We start from the raw sequence: 24887 nt of genomic DNA, 5'->3' as shown, positions 1-24887 counted from the left end.
ATGGTATGCTATCTATTATTAAAAATGCACGACTTGTTGATTGCTATCGTGACATATCAATGTCTCAGGGGAGAATCGTCGTCATTCGTGTGTTTGACCGAATGCCATATCGTAGTTTCCTTCGTGACCCACAATCCAGCTCTTTTGAATCTTGACGAAGGTCAGTACGTGCAAAATTTGGAGCGCTAATTTATCTTCCGCCTTCCCGACTTTATGTTCTTCAGCTGAACCTGTGGAACCTATCATCAGCTGTGGTCCATATCGTTCTCGGTCAAATTGTGATGTTACTATTCCTTGGGATGTTAAGGAAATACCACAGTTTGCCGGGCCCCTAAAGGCACCAGCTGATTCTCTATCGTCAGTGTTATCACGATATCCTGGATGTGTTGGCATAGTATGGTATAACTTCGTCCCATCCCCTTTTCCTGTGGAATATTGATGACCCTGTGGCTGTGCGAGCTGGCACGATGTCCAGTTAGCCCGAGTTTTGCTGAGTAAGGATTTACTAAGAGAAAGAAAGTACTAGAAGATACAAAATGGTATTTAAGTAGCTAGATTTCGTAGTATTCTGTACTCGTTTGCCTTCTAAGCAAACATTATCTACTCGCTAGGCAAACGTGCCTGAGCACACGGTGCGCGTGTTATCCAACATTTCCCCCTTGAAGCTCCCCAGTTGAAAGATCTGAATCATTCTCTGCGACGGCGACCGGGGACACTGTTCTCACCGCAGATTCCAACACACGGTCACGGCATCTCTTCTTGTTCGAGCATCTATTGTGCCTGTAACAGTCCCGGGAGAAGGATGTTCGCAGTCAAGATCATATTATCGTCAACACGAGTTCTTGGACGATTTGGAACTGCCCCTTATCCATTCGCGTATTGTAGGGTGTTCGGGTAACTACATCCTAGAGAGAACTCAGATACGCAGGATGATCTGTGAGAGAAATTTGCTGTAAGTATCGGTTCCTTATCCGTCGGACCGCTACTTGACCATGCTTTGGAAGATTTAGCGAGCGGGGACACATCATCACCGGTACCTTTCACCACAACATAATCACAATGTCCAAAGAAAATGAATAAGTAAGGAACCGACAAATAATATAACATCAGTACGTCTATACAAGGCATGGGCATGTATCTAGATACATCATGGACGTTGTAGCAAATAAACAACGGACAAGATATGTCTTATCCTGTATCTTCGTCCTTGGCGCCGGTTTCTGAAGGGGCCGAATTTGGGGGTAAAGAGGCCACTGCTACACTCCCAACTCCGATTTTCATTTTAAATTTTTTCGGAGGCGGGTCATCCCCGGGTTTTGCTCGAGGGCCTATCGGCCCACCTGCGCCCTCCTTTTGTGTTCCATGATCTTGCTTCTTGACCTTCGTCAGACGTTCCATTAGTTCGTCATCGTCATCATCTGACCGTCGGCGCTTCTCGCTGGGCCGTAGGAGACCCATGCCAGACATTGAAGACATCATTCCGGGGGCAGGAGACTGTGGACGAAGCGGCAGTTTCTGTCTTACCAGAGACTCCAGGAGGTTGTCCTCTTCGTCGTCGTCATCGGCGGGTCGTTTTGGTGGTGGGCCTGGTGATAGGGACCGCCTATTCGATAGTAGAGGAGTCGAAGAAGCAGAAAGCTCTGGAGAAGGTGGTAGAGGTGTCTTCGATGAGTTTAATGGCTTTGGCCCGATTAACTCTTCTTGCTCGTCTGAGTCTTCTTCATCATAATCCACCAGCGGGGTTAAGAGCGTTCGCATAGGTGGAGGACTGGGTATAGGTGAATGTTGTATGGGGGAATGCTGTGATGAGAAGAAACCTCTTGGCGATCCACGTATTGCCATTCTCCGCTTTCGTTTCAGCGTGTTCATTGGCGACGTAGAAGTGTTGTTGCCGCGATTCCACGAATGACTAATGGAGGGAATGTAATCGTCCTCATCGTCGTCTGCATTGAAGTAGTCCTCTTCCTCGGCTTCAAGCGTACGAGCCTGGATGGGCCAGCCGCGATGATCAAACTTGTCAGGTTTACTTTCAGTGGGGATCGGCTCATTATTGATTTCCCATCTCCGAATAAAGAGTTGAAATCTTTGAGCACCAAGAGGCGTATCGCACAAAGCCTTGATCTCGGCTTCGTGTTTCGTCATGCAGAATTTGATGAGGTCCTTCATGTTCTCCTGGAAAAACAATGAGCCAAAGCTTCTAGAATATGAAAATTCTCACCCTTCGCATGTGTTCAAAGTATTCTTGACATGAACAACTTAGAAGGTTGTCCCTCCGCGATTCCCGCAACGTCAGGTCTAGGATAGGCTTGAAGATGTCAAACTTCATAATCTGTCCGTGGATATTCGGGTTGTTCTGTTTGAGCAACAGCCGAAAGAATCGGAAAGCAGCTTGAGGACAGATAAGACCTCAGACAGCAAGTAAGGAAAGTAAATACCCACCATGTCGTAGGTGCTTATCCCGTGCCTTGAACAATGATGGTACCCGAACCATAATATTGGTCGACATCACGAAGAAATGACTTCGAAAATGATGCTGGAGGACAAAATTGTACAACAGATCACACAAATACACGAATTCGTTGGCTTGTTCCCGAGTGAGGTGTAGGACAGGTTCTATTATCTCCAGGTTTGAGAGCGAGGTCAGCAACAGCCAGGGAAACGACGTACCAGTGGTGTTTCTCCATTCCGGAAGTTCATTGAATGGCGAGAACAACGTCATCACACAATCTTTATAAAAGTAGTCCATAAAGCGTTCGGTACCCGGGTCATCCTTCCGTGTTGGCATCTTGGAAGCAGGCTGAGGATAGCAAGATCAGGAAGTATAAGTAAAGTGTATATATGGCAACGTACATGAGCTTCCGAGCCGCCTCCAGTAGTCACCATCTCAAGCGGAAGATCTAGCCAAACCTTTAAAGCATCCCCAATCTGGCTTTGAACGGCAATATCCTTGCTTTGCGCCATTAACCTACACGCCATCTCGAGGATTGTCTCAGCCTTGTCGGAACCTTTCTTCCCTGCGTCACGCTCCTTCTCGATAGCCACCACCTGCTTGAGCACATGTCCTCGAACACCATTAATATCGTGATCCAGCAGCGCGGCAAGAATCTCTCCACCAGCACTGATAACAGGTTTAGATGCATCCTTGTTCTCAGGCAGGTTTAACGCCCATTGAACGGCAAACAGAATACCTCGATCAACGAGTGACCTAAACAGGGCCATTCGGGCGGGCAGCTGAACATTTTTGCCCATGACGCATAACTGTTGGACGAGAAAAATCACTTCACGGCGTAGTACAAACCCCTGATCGTCAGGGTCAGTCGCTGGAGGTATCGGCGTCGTCGGATGTATTCCATTTGTTATATCTGCGCTAGGCGGCTTCCCAATCGTTTCTGTCCGGGAGGATTTGACGTCTCCATTGGACTGCTGCTGCTGGACCTGAGGGGGTGATTTCCTGATTCCGCCTCCGCTCAACATATCCTCATCCACATAGAGACGAACTACTTCCCGCAGAAAGGTGAGGTCCTGTTGTATGTGGTTGATAATATCGATTTGGTTGAAGATAATACAGGAATTGAGGACGTTGAAGGTGGAGTCATCAAGAGCGCGCGCCAACACAACGTCTTTGAGAAATTGCAGACGATAGGTATGATGAATCTTGCGCTGAATGGCGGGCTGAAAGGTAATGGGCTCGTGGAAACGCGCTGTTTCTGTGAGAAACTCGCGATAATTAGCCTTGTGGGAAGGAAACTCGGGGTCATCTTGAAAAAGGGTTAGTCAGGAACCAAGAACCACGAGGAGATATCAAACAAACATTCAAGCATCCCGACTACTCCGAAGAACAGACCGTCTTCGCAGATGTGCTCATACATACCATGATCGTTGAGCATTACTAAAGATGAGATCATTAGAATATCGCAGCTGTGAGGTGCAATGCGACTTACGTATCGTCTGCATAATGCTGAAGAGGGCATGCAGGTTCTCCAAATTTTCTTCTCGTTCGGCAACGTGAAGGACTTCAATTAATTGTTTGATGTAATCCTAATGAGTGACAACACGTGAATATCAGTATATGTTCTACCGTCCAATCATTGATATAACAGCAGCGGGATGTACACTACGCGCGATATAACGTACCTCGTGCTGGATATACTCGCATATCCGCTCTTTGACGACTGGTGTCCTGGCTAGCCCTTTAATGGCCGCTTCAATATCGCCGATTATGCCCATTTGTGGCGTGGGCAGATGTCCCGACCGAATAATGTTCGAGGTGGTCGCCGAGCTTTCTGGGCCAAGGATGGGGGACGAAGATCCTATGGAGGTGCCTTGGTCGTCTGCGGCAGAGGTCGTAAGCCCAGGATAACAGAGACCGAGAATACAACGCACCTCCAAGGTTCATATGTCGCTGGACCTCGCTGATAAAGTTCCAAACCTCTGCACAACCCTCAGCCTCTTGAAAGCTGAGTGCGTAGTCCACCCCATCTGGTTCTGTCCAAACAATCAATGTATCTTAAAAGATGGTTAGCACGTCTTTGACAAATGGAGGTGAGATGCCATACCTTGCTGCCGTTGATATACGTCATTTGAGCGAATGGTTGTACTGAGCACAACTTCCTGTAGATTTCTTTCGGATCGAGCAGTCAAAAGTGCTTCAGTGCCGTCCTGAGAGAAGTGGCCAAAGCAGAAGGCAGTCCCTCGGTCGTGCCATCTCGATCCTACGAGCTCATAGACCTATATGACGAGGTGAGTTTCCCGATTGAACCAAGTATAAGTATAAGAATATCAGGCAAAAGGTAAAAGGCACCGGCATGGAACATAGAGAGGAGAGGAGAAGAGCAGAAGATGGAGGAGCTGCCACACAACAAAAGGCGAGCACCATTGCATGCATACTGGCCAAAATTAAACGGAATGAGGTACAGTGTGATGGAATACAAGAAAGAATCATGATATGATAAAGGAAAGGAATAGCCGTACCTTGACGCGCTTCATTTCATGCTCATTTTCTTGGCCCCAGTCTTGTCCATCTTCACCAACTACATCCAGGCCGTCGTTCGTGACATCTCGATTGATAGATGAAGCTTCTATGATTTCGACTTGTCCGTTGACATCTAGGAGGTTGTCGTCAAGGCTTGAAGAGTCAGATTGCGGTTCAGATGCACCCTTCGACGCTGCCACTGAGTGACTTTGAGACAGTGTGTCAGTAATTGATGTTGGAGGCGGATTCAACACAACAGGTAGCTTTTCCGATAGCTTGCTGTCGAGCGAAGATGAGTCGGAAGCGGAGGTAGATGGCTCATCGGAAAGTGGAACGTTGATACGGGTCGAACGGCCGGCAGCATCGGTGTCAGAGGCGGGAGGTATCACAATGAGCGATAAAGGAAGATTTTCTGCGCCAACGTCTCCATCCATGACGGGCTGGACGTTGGCCGCGACGGAGTGCAGGGAAGAAAACTAGACAGTATACGAACAACGCGTGCTGTCCCACGGTCTGGTACCGTCGGACCGATTCAGTCGCTGACAAAGCATCCAAACTCGATTTTCTCCGCCACCATCAGCACAAAGGGCGATGAGCTCAAGGACAACCACTGCCGTCATTGCTGGCGCCGCCGTCGCTGGGCTAGTTGCCTACGCTGTCTATTTCGACTACAAGCGAAGAAATGACGCCGAGTTCAGGAAGAGACTGCGTAAGTTGGGCAACTGCCGTTATATAGATTGTTAATCTGGCTTGCTACTCACAGGCAAAGAAAAGAAACGCGTCGACAAGTCGATAGCTTCATCAGCTGTCCCAGCCAGTACAGTGTCCACGGAATCACTGCGAGAGGCCTTGGAACGGGTCAAAAAAGAAGAAGTGCCGGTATCGCCTGCAGAACGGGAGAATTATTTCATGTCTCAGGTGGCCATGGGTGAACAGCTTGCCCTTCAAGGTGATTAGTGTTGACCCTCGCTTATATGGCCAAAATTCCTAATTCTTTGACCAGGTCCTGATTTCCAACTCCCCGCGGCACTTTCATTCTATCGTGCCCTCCGCGTGTATCCTTCGCCGGTCGAACTCATGGTCATCTACGAGAAGACCGTTCCAGAGCCAATCTTTAAAGTGAGCTTCCTTTGCTTGATCTCAGATCATGATATCTGACTATTTTCTACAGATGGTGATTCAGATGACCAATTTGGACGTGAGTTCATCTTCTTTGGATGCGTTGGATGAGGAAACAAGTCCAGTGAGGGGTGGACCGCCGTCAGAGGCATCCTCGCAGGAGTGGGATAAAATCACAGATCCCGGGTCAAACTCCGCGGCACCGTAGGCATAGTCAGAGGTCCATATCCTCACGTTTGTCTGCTGTTTACCTCTCAATATCTTTGCTGCCGTTTATTTTCAATATGTTCTAATACACTTTCTTTTTTTGCTCCATTCACATATTTAGGTAACTGCTAAAGTTCAAGGTATGATCTCGTGAGGACGTGCACTGCAGTACCAAGGCTGAGCTCTGTGTAGGATACTACGATTACTTCCCACCAAAATCGGCCGGTGTTACAATCCGAACAGAGGATACTCCAGAGGGTCCCAGGAAATACATTGTTGTGAGTAAGGACTTCAAAAAGGGTGATCTCATCTACAAGGCAAGAGCAGTCTATCAACCATATCTGCCCAGCCAAGTCAATGTTTTTTTTGTCAACTTTAGGAGCACCCTGTCATCACGGCTCTAGATGCTGACATTCAATCTGCTGGAACCCACTGCTCTCATTGTCTCCGCCTCATCGAATCCTCTATCTCGATCAAATCACCTTCAGACCCTCTTTCGTCGACTTACTGCTCAAAAGCCTGTCAACTCCTGTCAAAATCCCAGTCACACAACCTTCTCTTTACCTCAGAGCGTCCTCTTCCACCTGAGATCCCCATGGACCCTCCTACACCGGAAACCCTTGAAAAACGCAGGAAGGCGCAAGCTGCCTTTGTCGCATATTTGCAGAAAGAAGGAAAAGCCGGTCCTCTCCTCGTCGCAAGATTTGTAGCCCGCCAAATTGCCTTTGAAACGTTGAAGCTAACGCCTGGATATACGGGAAAGCATGACGAGCAACATTTCACAGATTCGGAGGGTGAGGAGTACATGCTCGCAGATCACATGGAGAGACTGCGGTACATCGAAGTTGACCTCCCCAAGGAAGAGGCTCCGCTTCTCGCAAAAGTCTTAGGCTCTGCTGTTGCAGACTTGGACAAGTTTATGACGGACGAGCATTTAGCTCAGCTCCGCGGCAAAATTGCATATAACGCATTCGGCGTCTGCTTTGGCGGAGGTCGGGATGACAAGGTTTGCCTTTTTTGCGTGGTTGATATCTCATGATTGCTCATCCGTTCATGGTTAGCCCGCACCAACCCAACGTCCAGAAGATGTAGAAAAGACCCGAACACCATATGGAACCTCTCGCCAAATTGGCACTGCCTTCTACACACTTTCATCTTACCTCACCCACTCTTGTCGTCCTTCGGCGCGTCCCTCGTTCAGTTCCGGCACGGCCCAGATTCACATCATCGCCAACCAGGACTTGAAACAAGGCGATGAAGTCACTGTGGCTTTTGTTGACGTGACTCAACACGAAGGAGAGTCTGAGGTAGAGTGCAGACGAAGGAGAAGGATAGAGTTGGCTCGCGGGTGGAAATTTGCATGCACTTGTCAACGGTGCAGTGAAGAGGCCAAAACGGAGACTAACGGGGTTGCTGCCCAAAAAGATGAGACAAAGGAATAGACCCGCCTCAGCCCAAAAACTCAACCGCGGACATTGTAGGACATTTAACATGCTGCTTACAAACTACATGGACTTGTCACTATATTCATCCCCAGATACGACATTAATCACATCCCAACTCTTGATTTAGTAGGTGTGCGAATGTGAACATCATCTCATAACTTCGGTTTTTGAGGGCTGATTAAACCCAAGTCACCCAGCCAGCTACTAATCGTATCGGTGACCTCATCCTTTGCTTCCACCATTATCCAGTGCCCTCGTCCTTCCAACGCGACATCTCGTAGTCGAGGGACAAACTTGCGAGCATTATCGACCTGAATTGGCATCGCAGCCGGGTCACTTGTGCCCCAGAGAAATAAGACTGATAAGTCGCTTGGAAGTAATGACGGTAGGTTTGCCGCTAGAATGAAATATGAGGTATAGCGATGTTGAATACTAAAATTCGAAAATACCACTTTCTTCGTCAAATCGATATTGAGACGTCCGATAATAATTGAGGGGCCCGGTCATTCCTTTCTTGAGTTGTGAGTAGTAATAGTTCATTTCCTAGAGGATGACGACAGTTGCTACAATGGCATCGCAACAGAGTGAGACTGGATTCACCTGCGGCGTCAGCACGGATGGTGGGTTGGGTAAATGCCCTTCGCCAAATATCTTGGGCCACAGTGAAACATCTGTAAATTTAATGTCATTTCCTGGTGGAAGAAAGACTGCGCCTAAGAAGGGCAGTAGCTATCAGGATACTGTAAGGAAGACCGAAAGTGTATGTGGAGTATAGATTCTCACCGCCGCTTCAACCTCCGGTGTGAAACTTGGATCGCTGAAATAGACCTGATATTTCAGATTAGGAAGGCGGTGCGCAATCTCTTGGACAGTGATATATCGCCGCAGCGGAGGAGTATATGGGATGGACATTCTATAGTGACATAATCTTTACCGGCACTGCATCAAGCGAAATAAAGACTTACAGAACCAGCGCCAGTAGTCTAGTGGGATGCCATAATGCCATCCGGCTGGCAATAAAGGAACCCCAATCATGGCCAATAACGACCTAGACATCTATTCAGCATTCCAACAGACATTAATATAATCGCAGCTCAGGCTAACAGCTTTCTCGACACCTAGAAGATCCAGTAAAGCTATCAGATCCGCGCACAGCTTTTTCGTCGTGTACTCGCCAGGATCGGCTGGCCTGTCGGTATCCCCGTAGCCTAACATAGTCGGAACGACCACACGAAAGCCCAGTTGCACCCATGGTTTCACTTGATATCGCCAGCCGTACCTGATAGACCAGTACAGTGAGATTCATATTGTCTGTAAGAAAGCCATAATTCGTTGTCACCAAAGGTCAGGGAAGCCGTGTATACAAAGAAGCGTTGTAGTTTGAGAATGAAATTCTTCCGGAAGTTGGTCGACGAAGTGGTAGGTGCGACCGGTTGAAAGCCGCTCCTTTCTGTGGAAAAAGCTAGCTGGGTTGTTGGGATCCATACGGCAAGAGAGCCTGTGGACCTGACTAAATGCTTCGGGCTCTTTTAAGTAGGTAGTAGTGTCCGGTTAGAATCTTGCCGGCACCGGTGATCTAGTAGTCACTTGAGGCTTACATATGTGTACATATGCGTATTGAATACGTTTTCGGGATCATCTATCAGAATATTAGAATCGCAGCAGCTATAAATATTGTCAACGGGATGTCCAAGTCACACCTAACAGCCATCTGATCAAGCTGTGCTCTTCCGGGATTACCTCTTGTTCTGTTGGACAGTGCCATCGCAGCGTTATGCAGTGTGGACGGTCTCGATGCTGAGAAACACCGCCATCGGCATTGGAAACAGCATTAATGAGCAACCGGGAGTGACTCGAAGGAGCCGACACCACCATTATCCTAAAGTTATCTGAAATGCGTGTCAGTTGAAGCAGAGTAGACATATTTCATGTCAGCAACTGCTCGACTGATGACTTTAGATGGAAATGCCTAATCTACACAGCTTCGAAGGGTTCGAAGTTCAAGACCAAATGTGGACGAAATGAGTCAGCGGAATCGGAGTTCGAAGCGGACCGTGCTGAACATCGGCAACCGCCATCTCATCTCTCTTTCTGTCATCATCTGCCGTTGTACTTCAACGTTCACCGGTGCCTCGCGAACGCCCTTAGTATCTTACCCCCACACTCTTCATTCGCACCTCATTCATCTTATCTCTTTTTCCCTGCATTTTTGCTGCATAAACGCCCCCTTTTCTGCTCGAACGACTTGTTCACAGAGTCATTAAGTAAGGTCCGATTCACTTTTATCAAGTCGTGACTGTATCTCTGACTTGTGCTTCTCAGTAACAGATATGCCTGTACCTACTCCATCTTCTTTGTCTGCCTCCACAGCCTCCAAATCCAGCATCGCGAAAACGCATGGCCACCCGCATGCGAAGAAGACGAGGATTGTTAGGAGGCGAGGAAGAGCTATGGACAGCGACGACGAGATTGTGAGGGAGGTTGGAACAGATTCCGAGTCTGAAAATGGCTCAGCATCCAGCGACGACTCGTCTGATTCGGACACCGAGCAAGTATCTGATGACGCCTCTGGCCACAGACGTCCCGGAGTTCTCACCCCTGACACGAGCGAGAGTCCAACCAATGGAATACCCACAGAAAAAGAGCCAAGTACATCCTTTTTTGCGCCATCAGGGAACTGGTCAGAAATGGTAGCAGAAGAGAATAGTAACGGGCCTGCAGACCTCCCTGTCATTGATTTCGCCGAGTTCAATGGCAACACTTCGACAGCGAAACCACCTCGGCAGCGGAAAGCGAAGAAAACCGCACCGAAAGTGAAGCAAGGCTCAGAAGCTACGTCTCTTCCATCTCCCCCACTGTCTGTCAGTGAAGATCACGAAGAAGAGTCTGTCGAAGAGGCTCCTCCCTCTACCTCTTCAACTCGCCCGACTCACCGTGAATTCATTCGGCGTCCTCCTGGACAGACAGCTCGTCAGGCCTATCAAAACAGGCTGGAATCGGACCCGTCATATGTTCCAACGGTGGGGGAGTTCTGGGGCCATGATGATAGGCTTTTGGACAAGGATCTGCGCAGTTTGAGCGGGTGGTGGCGTGGTCGGTGGCAAGGACGGGGCTATGGTAGAGGGCGGGGTTTCGATCGGAGTTTCGCGATGCGTGGTCGGGGAGGTTTCGTAGGACGAAACGCGTTTCCTCATCAGGATTCCGTCCAGGAGGATGAAGAAGCGGAAGCTGTTGATGTTCCACCTGTTGAACGGGCATGGACACATGATGGATTCGAGGAAATGAAGCGCAACGACGAGGCTCGTCGGTCAGTTCAACAACACCAGTCTCAGCCATTCCGTGGTGTTGGCCGCGTGCGTGGAGGGGCACCTACTCGAGAACGGGGCGGCTTTTCTCGTTCCACGGGGTCCGCCAATGCGCCTTCGATGTCCTCTGGTCGTATCTGGTATCCAATGAAGCCTGAGCTTGCGTGGACAAAGCAACATGAAGGCTTCCTCTATACCGATGCAAGTATGAAACCACGCCGCGGTCGCGGTGCAGGATACAGGGTCAGACTACCAGGGAGTCGGGGACAGATCGTCAGAACACCATTGACGTCAACCAAGGAACTGCCAGTTCCAGCACCTTCTGGCACTGCGACTACCAGTGTGCTGGGTTCTGAGTATGGGGAGAAAACCGTCGTCGTTCGGCTGCCTTCTGCAGCGAAGTCGAAGTCGGTTTCAGGCAAGTCTGATGTGGAGGACATTGTCACCAAGGTTAACGATCTTTCCATTGAAGATGTATTCACTGTTAGGCCGCAGCTTGTTACCGCGAAGCCTATACCTCTACCCGAACCATCGTCCTCCAGAGCACGTTCCAATACTCTGCAGTCGCAATCCACGCCATCGCTGGCTGTTCAGCAGAAGCTTGAGCAGCTTTCGATACAGCCCCCATCTGATTCGACTAGATGGTCTCAGACTGAGGAAGCTGTTCTGCGGAACCCGTCATCTAGTGACACCCCAGAACAGCAGCAGCAGCAGCCTTCGTCTTCCACGAGCGAATCTCGACCTTCCTTGGTTCCTCTTCCAGCTGCCTTCCCTTCGTCTGGCTCTCAACCGTCCCCTGCGTACGTTTCTCCTTATCATTATGGTGTTCCGTTGCCACCCGGTATCGCTGTGAATCCTGTCGGCATGCCCTATGAGGTCGCTACAGGTCGTCCAGTCTATTTGCAACCCCCGTCCATGTACAATCCTCGTCCAATGATGCCTCCATTGGCGCCTACAAGCGCTCCATTTGTGCCTGGACACATGCATCACCAATCAACGACGACTGCCGATTATGCCCCTCATACTCCGCCCGTCAATGGCTTCATTGACCCGACTACTGGTATGCCCATATTCTCCTTTGCTCCTCCATCTTCTCGGATCGAAATACGTGCACCCGGAGAAGGAGGTCCTGGCAAGAGTTCTGGCAAGGAACATGCTTTATCAGGGTTAAGATCCACGGCTGCTACATTTGAGCCAACCCGACCTGCAGAGGGTACCGATCAGGAATATTCTGAGGGATCAGGCATTCCCACGTATGCTTCTGAGGGAGGTGCGGAGAATGGGACACCTCCGGTGGAACAAGTTGGCATGATGTACGCGCCCTATGGGCAGTACTATTACCCTGAAACGTACGGATACATGCCGTACGTTGATATGTCGCAAGTACCACAGTACGAGATGTACAACGAGCACATTCCTCAAGGAACCGTTTACTACTAATCGTACCTCTTCCTATCTTTTCTATTTGGTTCATTTTGCGTACTATTTGTCCTTTCTTTTGAGTCATCACATATCGCCATGTCCCACAGTCTACCATCGATCCCTCATTATCTCGCATGCTTTCGTCCACGCTTTCATCAGACTTTGGGAGACTTCCCCCTCATTATACATACGTATATAAGCATACCTTGCAAATCCTAGTTGAATCGCTGTAGTATGACGTCTCTTTTTTTGTGATCCCCTTGTTCTTGTTCTGTGATGCACATCTATATGCAAATATAAGTATTTTTGTTTCAGAAACAAGATGATACTTGCAGTTACGAGAAATCAGGGTACCTGATTTGCCATTTGTCGACTCGTCATGTGTTTCTAACTAGACAAGGAGCCTTATTGTATTCTGAATCATTCTCTTACAAGCCCTCTTGTTCCAACAACGGAACTCATGCTTCGCTCTGCACCAAAATATCCTCTTCAGTAACGACGGCGGAACCTTCCTTCCCTCCATTTTTAGCTCCGGACAGAAATTTTCGCTTGGGAATGACTGCATAAAGAGAAGCCTCCCAATCTTTGGTCTCGACCCACTTGAGCATAATCTCGAAGACCTGGTTCACAGTGAGCACCTTGCGCGTTGGAAGGTTTTCCAGGTAGCGACCTATGGGAAGAGATGCAGTGCGAATACCAGACTCTTTAGCTTTTTCGAGACAGAGATTCTATGTTTGTAAAGGTTAGGAAAGCCCTCTACGAGGCGTCACGAGAAATCACCTTGTAGCGGTTACGATCCACTACGCCTCCTATGATGTATGTCTCATTGGGATGGAGTTCAGTAAGTTCCTCCTCAGAGTCTGCAGTCAAGTAAACCACGGATTGCTTGACAGTCTGGGTCGGATCTGCCGTAGCGGATGTCTGGGGACTATTGTTTCCTGGTACGTTTTCGCTCTCGGTTCCAGGCGCCACTGATAAAGCGCTGCCGGACCAGAGTCTCTCGTATCCTTCTTCCCACCATTCGGTATTTACCCATCTCTTGTACGCCGCGTCGCTGTTAGCCTCAAGGCGATCTCGAGTGCGCCCGTTCAGAGACGAACAGATCAGAGAAAATGGATACGACGCCTGGCGGTTTGCACTGTATGTATATGCCAGCTGCGAACACAAGGAATTGATCTCCTGCTCACCGCGGATCAGACAAGCATTGAAATTGAAGATAACGGCGACTGACCTTGTCAAGCATTTTATCGTCGAACCCTAAATCGATTAGTACCCTTCCACCAAATTCCAGCTTTGGTTTCTTTTTCTTGCGTTCTTTTTCCGCTTCATCGGCACTATCGAGCTCGCCGGCTGCGCGCTTTTCAGCTTTAATTCGCCTCTTTTCCTTTTTTGCAGCCTTTTCTTTCGCCCGGCGCTCGATCTTGGTTGCAGCCAACCGCTCTGCCCTTTCTGCCCTCTTTTTCGCAGACTTGGATAGTGCTGGAATTGCGGGGGCAGCAGGTGAGTCCATTTCAACTTAGTCCTGATGACTCGTCTAAGGTAAAATGCTTTCGATCATCACCCCGGCAATTGCCGGTACGATGCCGTTTTGAAGCTCAAGCTCGTCTCTCTGACTTGTGCATCAGTACTATCACCATGGCCTCTGCTGCTATTGCTCCTCTCAAATATCTTAGCGTATCCCCCCTCGCGGCACATACAGCTACCGTGATATTCGTTCATGTCAGCTCACTTTCCTTGTCAATAGCCTACTATTAATTTCCAGCTGTGCTAATGACGCCTTTCGACAGGGATTGGGCGACACGGGGAATGGGTGGAAACCTGTAGCTGACATGTTTCGTGTTGAGCCTGCTTTGAAGCACATCAAATGGGTTCTACCGCACTCGTAAGCCTCTACATCCTCCTAATAGTACCGCGGAGGCTAAATCTCGAATCTATCCCCACTTTCGCTCATCGCTGTTGCTCCTTGTCACCAGACCTATCATTGCTGTCACAGCTAACATGGGTATGGAAATGCCATCGTGGTACGTCTTTCGCGATCTCGAACCTATTCAGCTTAACTCAGTCTGCAGGTTTGACGTCGTTTCTTTTGGTTTGAGAGACAAAGAGGATGAAGCTGGCATGCTTAAGACCGTCAAATCACTCACTCATTTGATTGAGACGGAGGTCGCATCTGGAGTTGACCCCAGCCGTATAATTCTTGGTGGCTTCAGCCAGGGAGCCGCTATGTCGCTCCTGACTGGACTCACAATGGAACGCAAATTAGCCGGGATCGTCGCACTCAGTGGGTGGGTCGCACTCAAAGATAAACTCAAATCGGTCGGTGTATGGTCTTCCCCGGATTCTCGCATGTTTCTCACTTCGAACCTCTAATATCGGGGTAGATGCTATCTGCACACGCCACATCAATACCCATTTTCGTGGGTCATGGTTCTCATGACCCCCTCATCAAACTGACGCTCTCTCGCGAATCCGTTGATTTCTTGAAAAACGAGGTCGGCATCCCTGAGGCAACGCCCGATAATCTAACAGGCCTGTCGTACCATGTCTATCAGGGTGTCGCACATACTGCGAGCCCAGACGAGCTTGACGATTTGAAGGCCTGGATTACAAAGATCATCCCGGCATAGCGCGAAATGATAAAAGGGTAGTGTGAAGGATATTGATGGATGCATTGGGCCGGCTAGAAACCCAATATACATTGTACCATTAGAAAGGACGTTCTCATCCCTACTCACTTCAAGGCTTGTACACACCGAATAGTTGTTGTTTTTTGGCTTGTATCATTGCTCTTTCCGGTATCCCGCGATTGACTGCACCCGTTAGTGATTGACGTGCGATTTCCATGACGTCGGTTCAGATGCTACTTCGCGGAAGAAATCCGGCAATTCCAGGTACGCTGAGGCACCGCGATACCGCGTGTTCTAAGTATTCAACGCCACAGCAGCGCAACCCTGCATATACCTTACACACCTACACATCTTGGCAGAGAGAACTTGGTGGAGCTCACGCTTCCGAGGGTGTAGGACTTCCTCAAGAGGAAATGCTTTCCCCTCATTAAACGCGCTATGCCTAGCGTGAATCCAGGGTTTTCGCTGGAGCTATCGAATGACATGGAATTGTATGTCGTATGCGTACACTCAGAGATTCAATACAATACAATAAATACCCTACTTTCAATCTAACCTGGAACCGTACCAATAGTCAGAGCTGCCAGACAGAAAGAAAATCAGATCGGAACAGCGATAACCCGCAGTTGCCCGAGTTCCATTGTAAACCCACTCTTCTTCCGACTACTGAGCTTCCCAACCAGCTCACGCAAATCCCGCCTTCGCCGGATGACAGAGTCCCCTTCGCAGACTGAGATGATTGCTCGGCCATAATATCACTGCACAGTAAGTACATGTGCTGCTCCAGCGTCGAAAGGAAAATATCTCTCTTCGACACAAGCGCAACCAAAGCACCTTGAACCCGTATACAACAAGACATCACGTCCACCGCTAACCATTGGTACCTGATGAATCAAGATGATGTCTCCTGCATAGAAATGTGCGATCAACGATGTCCTTCGTGAAACATACCTTCTTTGCAGAAGAGAACCCTCGACAGAAGGATCAGGAACGTCTTCATGAGAAACCCTCAAATCTAGGCGATTGATGGAGAGCTCGTACACAACGAAATGACAGACCCCTGCAATCCTTGACAAATATTCGCTATTCGTGAGCGTATACGGCGACCAAAGCCGTTGGAGAGTCCTAAAGTAGAGCTATTCCTATGAGATCCTGAAGGCGGTGACGGTTAGTGGCACCACATTGTTTTCCGACTCGCGTAAGAGCTGCTTCTTGCCCGTGTCTTAAGGGACTATACCGGCGATAAGTGGAAAAGCCACCAACGACACCGGGGTATCGTTGAGCTCAGTCACTACGATTCAATTAGCTCTACATGTACGGACTAAGATGAAGGACTGGCACTGAGCTTAACGGCTTCAGGCCGAATACCCACTGAATAATAACGCAGCCTCGATATTCATGATCATCTAGTTTGATGACTGATACTGTACTAGCCTGCGAATCGGCTGCGTATCAATCAGTTAGCGAACTTCACAAGCGTATAATGCTTACCATAACTGGATCGGATGTAAGAGCCCCAACTACCAGCCGATGCTTCGGGGTTACCGAGATAGAGGTATGGCTCGACCTCTCGTGTTCTAGATTCAAGTTAATGGGTGAAGAGGGATGATTTCGCCGTCATGTACCGTGCCATTTAGGACCAGTTCGGCATTCCTTGCTCCAAAACGCGATGATCGCTCTCAGTGAGATTTATTGGTGGGACGCGCGATTATTGGCTAGGGAATGTAGGTCAGTGAAATGCCGTCGGCGTTCAATGCAGTTCTGTGCGACGATATCTCTGCGTTACCGTCGACCAGCTAAGCATAAATTAAGGGATAAAGAGAGACCAGACGTAATATGCTGCCTGATACAATACCCAGAATTTCTTTTGGGCAGGGAAGTGCCCCTACAAAATCATATCCAAGATGAACAACACCAAGCGCATTTTTGGCGATTACAATATAGCGAGAACGAGAGGATATGACCAAGTTAGCAATAAGGAAGGCAAACCAAGCGGAGACTGGGCCAGGCTCTAGTCGGTTCCTAGTAATAAGAAGCTAGGATTCATGGAAGTAGCGTTCAGTGAAGCGCGAAAGGAAAGACCGCATGCCGAGTACGACTGTAGACGTGACAGCCAGTCAACAGACTAACGTTAGATCAAGAGCAGATACACCATGCTCACTTGTAATCCAATACCCGAGTCGTTGGGGGTAGTGTGGAATATTGATGACCCTGTGGCTGTGCGAGCTGGCGCGATGTCCAGTTAGCCCGAGTTTTGCTGAGTAAGAGTTTACTAAGATATAGAAAGTACTAGAAGATACAGAAAGGTATTTAAGTAGTTAGTTTTCGTAGTATTCTGTACTCGTTTGCCTTATAAGCAAACATTATCTACTCGCTAGGCAAACGTGCCTGAGCACACGGTGCGCGTGTTATACAACAGGTAGTACTAACAGATTAGCTGCAGTTCAAAGCGACAATAAAGGCACTAGCTCGGAGTCTTGAATTCACCTTCATCCAAGGTCCGTAGCCACCAGAACTCCAATCTTCCCTTAAGTATTGCTGGTTGCAACTTGAACAATTGATCAACTAGCCGGATCACCGCGGCAGGCACGATATGCACATTTTCCCACGATTCGTCTTCCACAATATACTGCCGAACTTCATTATTTTTCTTTTTGAAAACCGTGCGAGGGCCTAAATGCAAAGTGTCCCATGTTTATTTTTTCAAAAACCTTGTTTTCTATGATCGTAGCTTGCATGAACTGTGGCGAAGGACAAGAAAACACAAACGCTACGCGTCCCCAGTTTCCTGAACATCACCTCGTACAGTCATCGCTAACAGGTGATCAATTTACAGCTGACTACACCATCACTACCGGGAGAAAAGTTGGGATATATCGAATCAACATCATGATGAACAAATGTCGGTGGCGAATAAATTGAACTGAAGTCACGGAGGACGATGAGGATGGTGAATATATATTCCAGCTGCGAGACGTATCCGTCTCTCGTCTCCACATCTGATTTGCTTTGCGAGATTACGGCAAACGTCGTATAAATTTGTCAGAAAACATCACCTCCGGTTACTGCAGCAAGTGATTAGATCACCAATATGAATAAAAAAATCTAACGGGATTCGGGGTGGTACTATCCTCTCGTCACGCAGCAACAATGTTATTACATATACCGAGACACGAAATATATAGTGTGAGATACAAAAGCATATACAAAGTTGAGTGTACTGAGTGATATGATATGTACAAGGGAGGGTGCATCTCTCAATCAGTCTTCAGATGAGGGCCGAATACCGATTACAGTTCCACCGATTGCGTCTCCTTATTTTCGCCATGACTCGCTTGGGTTTAAAATGATCGAAAAATGTAATGAAGGTTGAGGAGGCCGTCGAACATTTCGCTAATAGCGGACATGAATCGAGGTGTCCATCGTTTGCCATTCCGTAACGCTGTGGCCGCTTTGGACCTCGACACATGTCACGTTTAACGTGCTGCGACGAAGGTTGTCATCAGTGAGACAAAATCAATTGTGGCGCAGGGGAGATATCAACCTTTGAGCACGCCGCCATAGTTGGAAAACTCTTATAGCATTCATCGCAGTAAAAAATAGGTGCTGGAGGCTGCATTCGATGTTTTTGTAAGTTCGAGAAGTAAAAAAGAAACCATAAGACTCACTGTGACTCGGACGTTTTTCACACTGCGATTGATGCTGGCTAAACTAGGATGGCAATGGTCCCAATGACTCTCCAACTCTTGTTCATCCTTGCAGCTGAGGTCACACACAATGCAGTCCATCATTGTGTTGGAGCCGGGGGGGAGGTCTTGGACGTGGATACCGGGCCTCTACTCGATCTTAAGTAGGTGTCGGCACTTATATGACCTAACATCAATCCTCTTTGCTTCCGCTGCGGACTCATGTCAGAGAAGAAGGTCGTATGATATCTGAAACAACGGAGAAATGTCCAAGAGCCTTCAGAAAGAGGGGGAGATATTCTGAATTCCGATAGAAGTGAGTGAGACGATTCTGAGTACGGATTGCGAGTAGCAGTATAACGCAGCGGCCTACTAGATCCAGAAGACTTGTTCATCCGCAGCACCAGAGTATCGAACATGAAAGCCAGTAGTCGGAACTCTGCATTGGAAGATTTCGCATAGCAAGACATGCAGAACTAAGACCAAGCCCAAGCCAATATACGTCGTTTTTTCAGAGACCACACCGCGCCAGACTCAACAAGATAAAGCTGAATCGCAGGTGGGAGATAGGCTTGGTACGGCCGAAAACATCACAACTGAGAACTTCTCAAGAACTTCTGGACTTCAGTACTGGGACATTAAGGAAGCGAACTGTTTACATAGGGAAAAAGGGTAACGAGGTGGATTTCGTATCACTGCGAGAGGAAGACACATTTTGCGGAGGGCCGGGAGTTTATGTAAAGGTTAAAGTCGACGACGTGCCCGGGGCCGTATTCAAATTTCAGATCCCTGTAGTCATGACGCTCACTTTAGGGCCGGTTAAATTGGGAGCCAAGCAATTTCAGAATATTTCGAGTTGTATGCGCATAGCTTGAAGGGCAACCATAGCCCATCTAGTATTGCGGCCCAAACATCGCAAAAAATTCCAGCGACAAGATCACACATTACATAGAGCTTGAAAAGTGCGTGCCGGAGTTATCTGCCTCATCATTCAACTTCTAAAATCACGATCAGGTATTCATTTCGGCATTATGGACAGTCTCCCACAAGAACTCCTTGATGTTATTGTAGACAAGCTCAGCCAAGATCGCGAATCTCTTTGTGCCCTTCATTCCGTGTCGCGATCGTTCAAAAGTCGTGTACAGGGCCATCTCTTCCGATCCATTCGTCTCCCAGACGAGTCACACTTTCATTCATTTCTCGAGCTATGCACGACTTCTCCAAATATTCTTGACCTCGTTCGGGAACTCCAGGTCACTGTTTCTATTAACCCATTATCTCAACACGACGCATCCCAGGCTCTTGCAAACCGTTCGCTACCCAACTTGCGTTCGCTTCATATATATGGTGGTCGTAGCATAAACCCAAGACATCCATCTCGGGTGAACATGCATGGTATCCCCCCTACTTTGCTAACCTACCCAATCACGAGCCTCACCCTGGAAAACCTCAACATCAGTTCTGCCCGACATTTGCGCGATATCCTGCGGTCCTTTCCCGCTCTCCAAACTTTGGTGATGAATCAGGTTCGCGTTTGTGTATCCAAGCCTTCAGCTCCAGGCCCGGTCTCTGAGGCTACAGAGCCTGAACAAAGTGGGCCGTTAATAGAGAACCTGTCCATCTCATTCTCAATCTCCAACCTGTGCGATGTGAACACGCTCCTGAAGGCCGACGGAAAACCATTTGTTCTTCGCAGATTACGCAAGCTCTCTTATTCCTGGCTCCGAAACTGGCACGGAATACGCGATCTACAGTTGCTCCTTCCTGAGACCAGGGGGACTCTCCAGGAGCTGCGTCTGCGCCATAAAAACGTCATTTGTAAGTCCCTTCAAAAAGCCTTCCTGGTCTCTTTTTCATATCTGATTGGCAAAATCTAGATGGCAAGCGACACGGCAGTGGAGATATCGTAGACTTCTCCCAGGTTCCTTGCGTAATCTTTGAGCCACCCTGGGATAGCGACTATCAAATCATAGGACTTGAATGGTTTGCGGAGTGCTTGAAACCTCAGGGAGACGGGCCGGCACGCATCAGTCAATTGTGCCTCTCGCTTCATGTTCTCGATTTCGAAGACCTCTCTAATAGTTACAAACTCGTGTGTTGCTCTTTGGATCGGGCACTCGCAGCTCAACGGTTTGTATCGCTTAAAAATTTCGATATCTCAATTGTTGCTGTCGACCACCAACTCGAAGATCAGCCAAACTGGCCAGAGTTGGAGTTGGCTATCCTTTCTGCTTTTCCTATCTTGCATGAGCAGAAAAAGGTGACTGTGCAGATAGCGGCCCCTTAAGGACCGTACGGGAGAAAGTTCACAAGCAGATATTTTACAAATCATTAAAGTCGTTACGTATAGCATGCGGCGAAAGAGACATGTAGAAATAAGTAAAAACGAATGTGGTAACACTATGGTGCCAATGTTCTGGTAATCAATCAAGAAAACAACCATGCTCAGCTCCGACTCAGCTCCTCACCACCCGCCTCTCAGCGTCCCCGATGATAGTTTTGGGCCCCTTCTTCGCCATCGCAAACAAAAACACCAAAATGATGATAGCAAACTGCAGCCACATCCACACCTCTATCAAAATGCCAGTGAAGCCTTTCGACTTCTCAGTGACTGTGGCCTTGTCAACGTGGAGTTCCATTCGATCTTGCTCTGGTGGTGATGTTTCACGTTGTAACATCGAGCCTTCAAACTCCTCCTCAGTAGCTCGCGCATGACCAGCGAACTTCGTGACCACAGTGTCGAGGGCGCGGGACAGTCTACGAGGCATAGGAACAAACGCCACCAGAAGAGACTTTCGTCGATCCGCGCGCGGCGTCGTTTCCACATCTGTTTCCTGCTCCGCCACCTGCTCCGGCTCCTCAATGTGTGGGACCTCCGGATGTAGCTGGGCTGCTGAACTCGGAGGGCTTAGCACCTTATCAGTAAACCGCCCGTTAACCCAGCGCGTCGTACGAGAACGTATGGTCTGCGACATCAATCGCGACCGCTTTCTACGCAAAGCAGGGCCTTCGTCTTCGTTCTTGTCTGGAGTAGGAGGTTCTAGGGTTAACTGCAAGATACTGCCACCCCTCATAGACGCCACTGGCGTTTGGTGTATGTGCTCCCTACTCGACGCGTCTAGATCGGCGGAGTATAGTGAACTGAAATTATGGGGTACAGGTGAGGGCGAAGGGGGAGCAGAAATCTGACTGAGGTCGTATATGCTACTCGAGCGCAGGTGGTGGAAGCCTGTATTCAAACCCCAGTCATCGCCAAATTGACTGCCTAGTTCATTCTGAAGGGTGTCCTCAAAGAAAGGTGAGGGAGATAATTCTCCGGAGCCTTGCGGGGGGGTGGAGCAGGCGGAAGAAGAGAAATGAACAGAAGAAAGCGTTGGGGAATGCACGTCGCTTTCCGTAGACCAAGAGTGTTGATGATGGCGCAACGGCGTCTTGAAGGGCGTGGTGAGCCCCTTCGACTTGTAGGGAGAGGATGTTTCTGTGGGTAATCTCTCCGGCGACTCGAAGAGGCCCATGACAGACTTGCGGGACTTGTGGGTGCCTGCCATGTTTATGAAGGAATCGTCTGTAGTAGGCCGCCTAATGTCCCCTTCTAACGACTTCCTGAAGCTCTTGAATCGGATAGTGCTGTCGTCTGATAACCGTGGCTTCTCCGAAGTGGTATCGCTACCCTCCATAAACTCCAATTTCGAATCATTCAGCGACTCGTATACCTTACTCATGTTCTCTGTCTCCTGCTGGACGGCAATGAGCTTGTTCGCCGTTTCTGATTGTTGGCGTATTATCCGGAGATTAGCCTCTTCCAGCTCTTGAATTTTGGCCAGTAGCTGAGAGACGATAGCAAGTTCAGGCTCAATTCGAGCTTGAGGTTCCTGAGCTTGCGTTGTGGAGTCCTCAGAGGGAGGAGAGACCGATGAGAAAGCCAGACCAGTGAATGCATCACATAAAGCTGTAATTTGGGGCGTAGTCCCCTCCGAAGGTATGACATCCGGAATGGACGATGTTGAAGGCCGTGAGAGGATTCCACCCGGGGCAAAGTCCCTGATCTCTTCTTCCTCTTCTGAGATCTCCGACTTTGAATGAGAAGCTTCCGCCTTGGCCTCTTGTTCCAGTTTCCGTCGCCAAGCAGCCTCTATTGGAGCCATCCTCTCAGCCTTCTCCTCAAATTCCTGACTCCGCGCTTGAGTCTTCTCAAGATCCTCTCTCAATTGAGAAATCTCCTTCTCCAGCCTCCTGAGCATCCGCCTGCCCGCCAGGTCCGCACTTGCAGCCTCTGTCTCGAGACGCTCGATTTTCTGGAGCAGCTCATCATTCTGATCGGCAAGTAAGCTGATATCGTCCAGACGCACGGAAACTTTGCGAACACGGCGCCGAGGTTGATCAGTTTGGGGAGTAGAATAAAAATTAGATTTAGACGACTGCGCAGAGGCTGAACGCGAGATACTATTGGTGTAAAGATGTGGCGATTGAAGAGGGGTAGGTGACGGCGAAGACGATGCAGCGGGTGACAGGCTGCCTGGAAAACGAGCGAAGAGGTCTTGATGTTTGGACTTTAAGGATACGTTATCATCATAAAGGCTCTTGCAGAGAGAAGATGTGCGTTCAAGTTCTGTTCCCTAGTTAGTATCTAACCTTACCTAGAAATGGACCACATACCCGTTTCACGCTTCTTAATGATATCATCCGCTTTCAACAACAGACCCGACAGTTCCTCTCGTGACTTTTCGTTCAACCAGTCCATATTATCCTCCTCAGCTACTGCTTTCCCCGCCTCGCGTTCTATCCTCCTGAAAGTCGCAGAGACGGGAGATCCTAGCAAGGTATTTGACGAGGACCGAGATAGTTTCTTCTGTGAAGGAAACACGAACGAGGAGGCATATGGCGGAGGTGGAGAACCTTTCTGGTTGAACATGGAATGTGAACGGCGCATCTGGGCTGGAGGACGAGGCCTAGAGACTGAAGACCCTTCGTTGGCTAGCATAGTTGATAATATACTGTTTAAATAAATCGTGAGACGGTCGACTCGGAAACATTTAAGCGTGCTTACTGGATAGGTTAGGATACAACTAGTGACGAATAATAGGATAGTGCTGGTCAACGCGGAAACTGAATCATTGGATACTCAAACGGCGACGACGAAATCCAAGGACTTACTAGAGAAATAGAATGTACGCCTTGGACGCGCCTTATCCTGGCGTTAGGATTTGATATTTGCCAATGGCGAGTACAGCACGTCCTCGTCGGCGTCGCAGGACAAGGTAACACGGAGTGAGAAACATACGATTCGGACGAGACGTTCTAGCACTTTACCACGTGAAATCGAGATTAGGGGTCAATGTCAATTGTTTGGGGCGAGAAACTATGTATTCCCCTGGTATTACATGTAAATACCAAATCTATCAGTACAGTGCCTAGATGAATGCAGGAAAGATACAGGCAAAAATAAAAGGTAACGAAAAAAGAGCACTACTTTTTCTCAGCAGCAGCTCCAAATACAGAAGGGGTAGTCGACCCAGAACCTCCCCCAAAGGCCGTCGGCTTGGAAGCAAACGAAAATGCCCCAGAGGAAGGTGCTGGTGTCGTCGTCCCTGTACTAGTTCCGAATGAGAAAACAGGTTTCGGCGCATCACTACCACCACTCTGGGCGGGTTTGCCAAACGGACTTGGTGATGATGACGAGCCAAATGCGGTGGTCGTGGTAGTGGTTTGAGCCGACGAGGAATCAGTACCTGGCGCCTCTGTTGCCTTTGCAGCGGCTCCGAATGCACCACCCGTACCAAACGCAGACGACGGCGTTCCAGAACCACCACTCTGAGCTGATTTACCAAACGGACTAGAAAATGATGATGAACCAAACGTAGGTGCCGAAGGGGTACTTGTTGACCCATTAGCATTGGAATCCGAGCCCGACGCTTCCCTTCCCTTCTCTGCCGCTCCAAATATCCCACTTTTCCCAAACCCAGAAGATGGTCCAGCTCCAAACACAGGCTTGTTTGAATCCTGCCCAAATCCACCAAAAGACTTCGGCTTATCCGCACCACCCCCAAATCCACTAAACGCAGAGGTAGCAGGCGTAGTAGATGCAGGAGCAGACTCTTTAGGCG

The 24887-nt window shown here is 48.8% G+C and overlaps 9 protein-coding genes across 9 annotated transcripts; 5 read left to right on the top strand and 4 right to left on the bottom strand.

The window, feature by feature from the left end:
• Window positions 1-790: 790 nt before the first annotated feature.
• Window positions 791-5488, bottom strand: EV420DRAFT_128004 (component of IIS longevity pathway SMK-1-domain-containing protein). The gene is made up of 12 exons (XM_060468184.1): window positions 5157-5488; window positions 4972-5105; window positions 4557-4728; window positions 4384-4506; window positions 4135-4331; window positions 3942-4038; window positions 3812-3889; window positions 2851-3758; window positions 2668-2797; window positions 2440-2613; window positions 2219-2388; window positions 791-2172 (listed from the first exon to the last, which is right to left on the bottom strand). Exons 1-12 carry the CDS (start codon window positions 5404-5406, stop codon window positions 1189-1191), a joined length of 3417 nt encoding a protein of 1138 aa, XP_060333517.1. The 5' UTR covers window positions 5407-5488; the 3' UTR covers window positions 791-1188.
• Window positions 5489-5563: 75 nt separating this feature from the next.
• Window positions 5564-7740, top strand: EV420DRAFT_1640080 (uncharacterized protein; the record flags this gene model as incomplete). The annotated part of the gene is made up of 8 exons (XM_060477052.1): window positions 5564-5681; window positions 5736-5921; window positions 5976-6091; window positions 6144-6170; window positions 6420-6438; window positions 6491-6624; window positions 6678-7304; window positions 7360-7740. 8 exons carry the CDS (start codon window positions 5564-5566, stop codon window positions 7738-7740), a joined length of 1608 nt encoding a protein of 535 aa, XP_060333516.1.
• A 155-nt stretch (window positions 7741-7895) lies between these two features.
• Window positions 7896-9228, bottom strand: EV420DRAFT_1265958 (Alpha/Beta hydrolase protein; the record flags this gene model as incomplete). Its single annotated transcript, XM_060467299.1, has 7 exons — window positions 7896-8140; window positions 8196-8286; window positions 8344-8472; window positions 8527-8656; window positions 8709-8791; window positions 8848-9022; window positions 9083-9228. The coding sequence occupies 7 exons, from the start codon at window positions 9226-9228 to the stop codon at window positions 7896-7898; spliced, it is 999 nt and encodes a 332-aa protein (XP_060333515.1).
• Window positions 9229-9806: 578 nt separating this feature from the next.
• EV420DRAFT_127644 (uncharacterized protein) lies at window positions 9807-12814 on the top strand. The gene is made up of 2 exons (XM_060467960.1): window positions 9807-10007; window positions 10066-12814. The coding sequence occupies exon 2, from the start codon at window positions 10074-10076 to the stop codon at window positions 12486-12488; it is 2415 nt and encodes an 804-aa protein (XP_060333514.1). The 5' UTR covers window positions 9807-10007; window positions 10066-10073; the 3' UTR covers window positions 12489-12814.
• Window positions 12815-12994: 180 nt separating this feature from the next.
• On the bottom strand, window positions 12995-13947 carry EV420DRAFT_1242757 (guanine-1-methyltransferase-domain-containing protein; the record flags this gene model as incomplete). The annotated part of the gene is made up of 3 exons (XM_060466650.1): window positions 12995-13198; window positions 13251-13649; window positions 13702-13947. Coding segments are annotated over 3 exons (849 nt in total), but the record flags the coding sequence as incomplete, so codon positions are not given.
• A 158-nt stretch (window positions 13948-14105) lies between these two features.
• On the top strand, window positions 14106-15510 carry EV420DRAFT_1664914 (Phospholipase/carboxylesterase/thioesterase; the record flags this gene model as incomplete). Its single annotated transcript, XM_060478965.1, has 5 exons — window positions 14106-14189; window positions 14258-14352; window positions 14444-14491; window positions 14540-14786; window positions 14852-15510. 5 exons carry the CDS (start codon window positions 14106-14108, stop codon window positions 15095-15097), a joined length of 720 nt encoding a protein of 239 aa, XP_060333512.1. The 3' UTR covers window positions 15098-15510.
• A 1916-nt stretch (window positions 15511-17426) lies between these two features.
• On the top strand, window positions 17427-18298 carry EV420DRAFT_1527086 (uncharacterized protein; the record flags this gene model as incomplete). The annotated part of the gene is made up of 1 exon (XM_060472450.1): window positions 17427-18298. A coding segment is annotated over exon 1 (226 nt), but the record flags the coding sequence as incomplete, so codon positions are not given.
• Window positions 18299-19577: 1279 nt separating this feature from the next.
• On the top strand, window positions 19578-21155 carry EV420DRAFT_127413 (uncharacterized protein). The gene is made up of 3 exons (XM_060467812.1): window positions 19578-19745; window positions 19798-20601; window positions 20661-21155. Exons 2-3 carry the CDS (start codon window positions 19815-19817, stop codon window positions 21068-21070), a joined length of 1197 nt encoding a protein of 398 aa, XP_060333510.1. The 5' UTR covers window positions 19578-19745; window positions 19798-19814; the 3' UTR covers window positions 21071-21155.
• On the bottom strand, window positions 21155-24027 carry EV420DRAFT_127453 (uncharacterized protein). The gene is made up of 4 exons (XM_060467845.1): window positions 23938-24027; window positions 23831-23873; window positions 23440-23777; window positions 21155-23392 (listed from the first exon to the last, which is right to left on the bottom strand). Exons 3-4 carry the CDS (start codon window positions 23762-23764, stop codon window positions 21240-21242), a joined length of 2478 nt encoding a protein of 825 aa, XP_060333509.1. The 5' UTR covers window positions 23765-23777; window positions 23831-23873; window positions 23938-24027; the 3' UTR covers window positions 21155-21239.
• Between the last annotated feature and the right edge of the window lie 860 nt (window positions 24028-24887).

Source organism: Desarmillaria tabescens (assembly GCF_030435595.1).
Source record: "Desarmillaria tabescens strain CCBAS 213 chromosome Unknown EV420scaffold_10, whole genome shotgun sequence".
In the NCBI taxonomy this organism is placed as follows: domain Eukaryota; kingdom Fungi; phylum Basidiomycota; class Agaricomycetes; order Agaricales; family Physalacriaceae; genus Desarmillaria; species Desarmillaria tabescens.
This window is presented reverse-complemented; position numbering and strand designations above follow the sequence as displayed.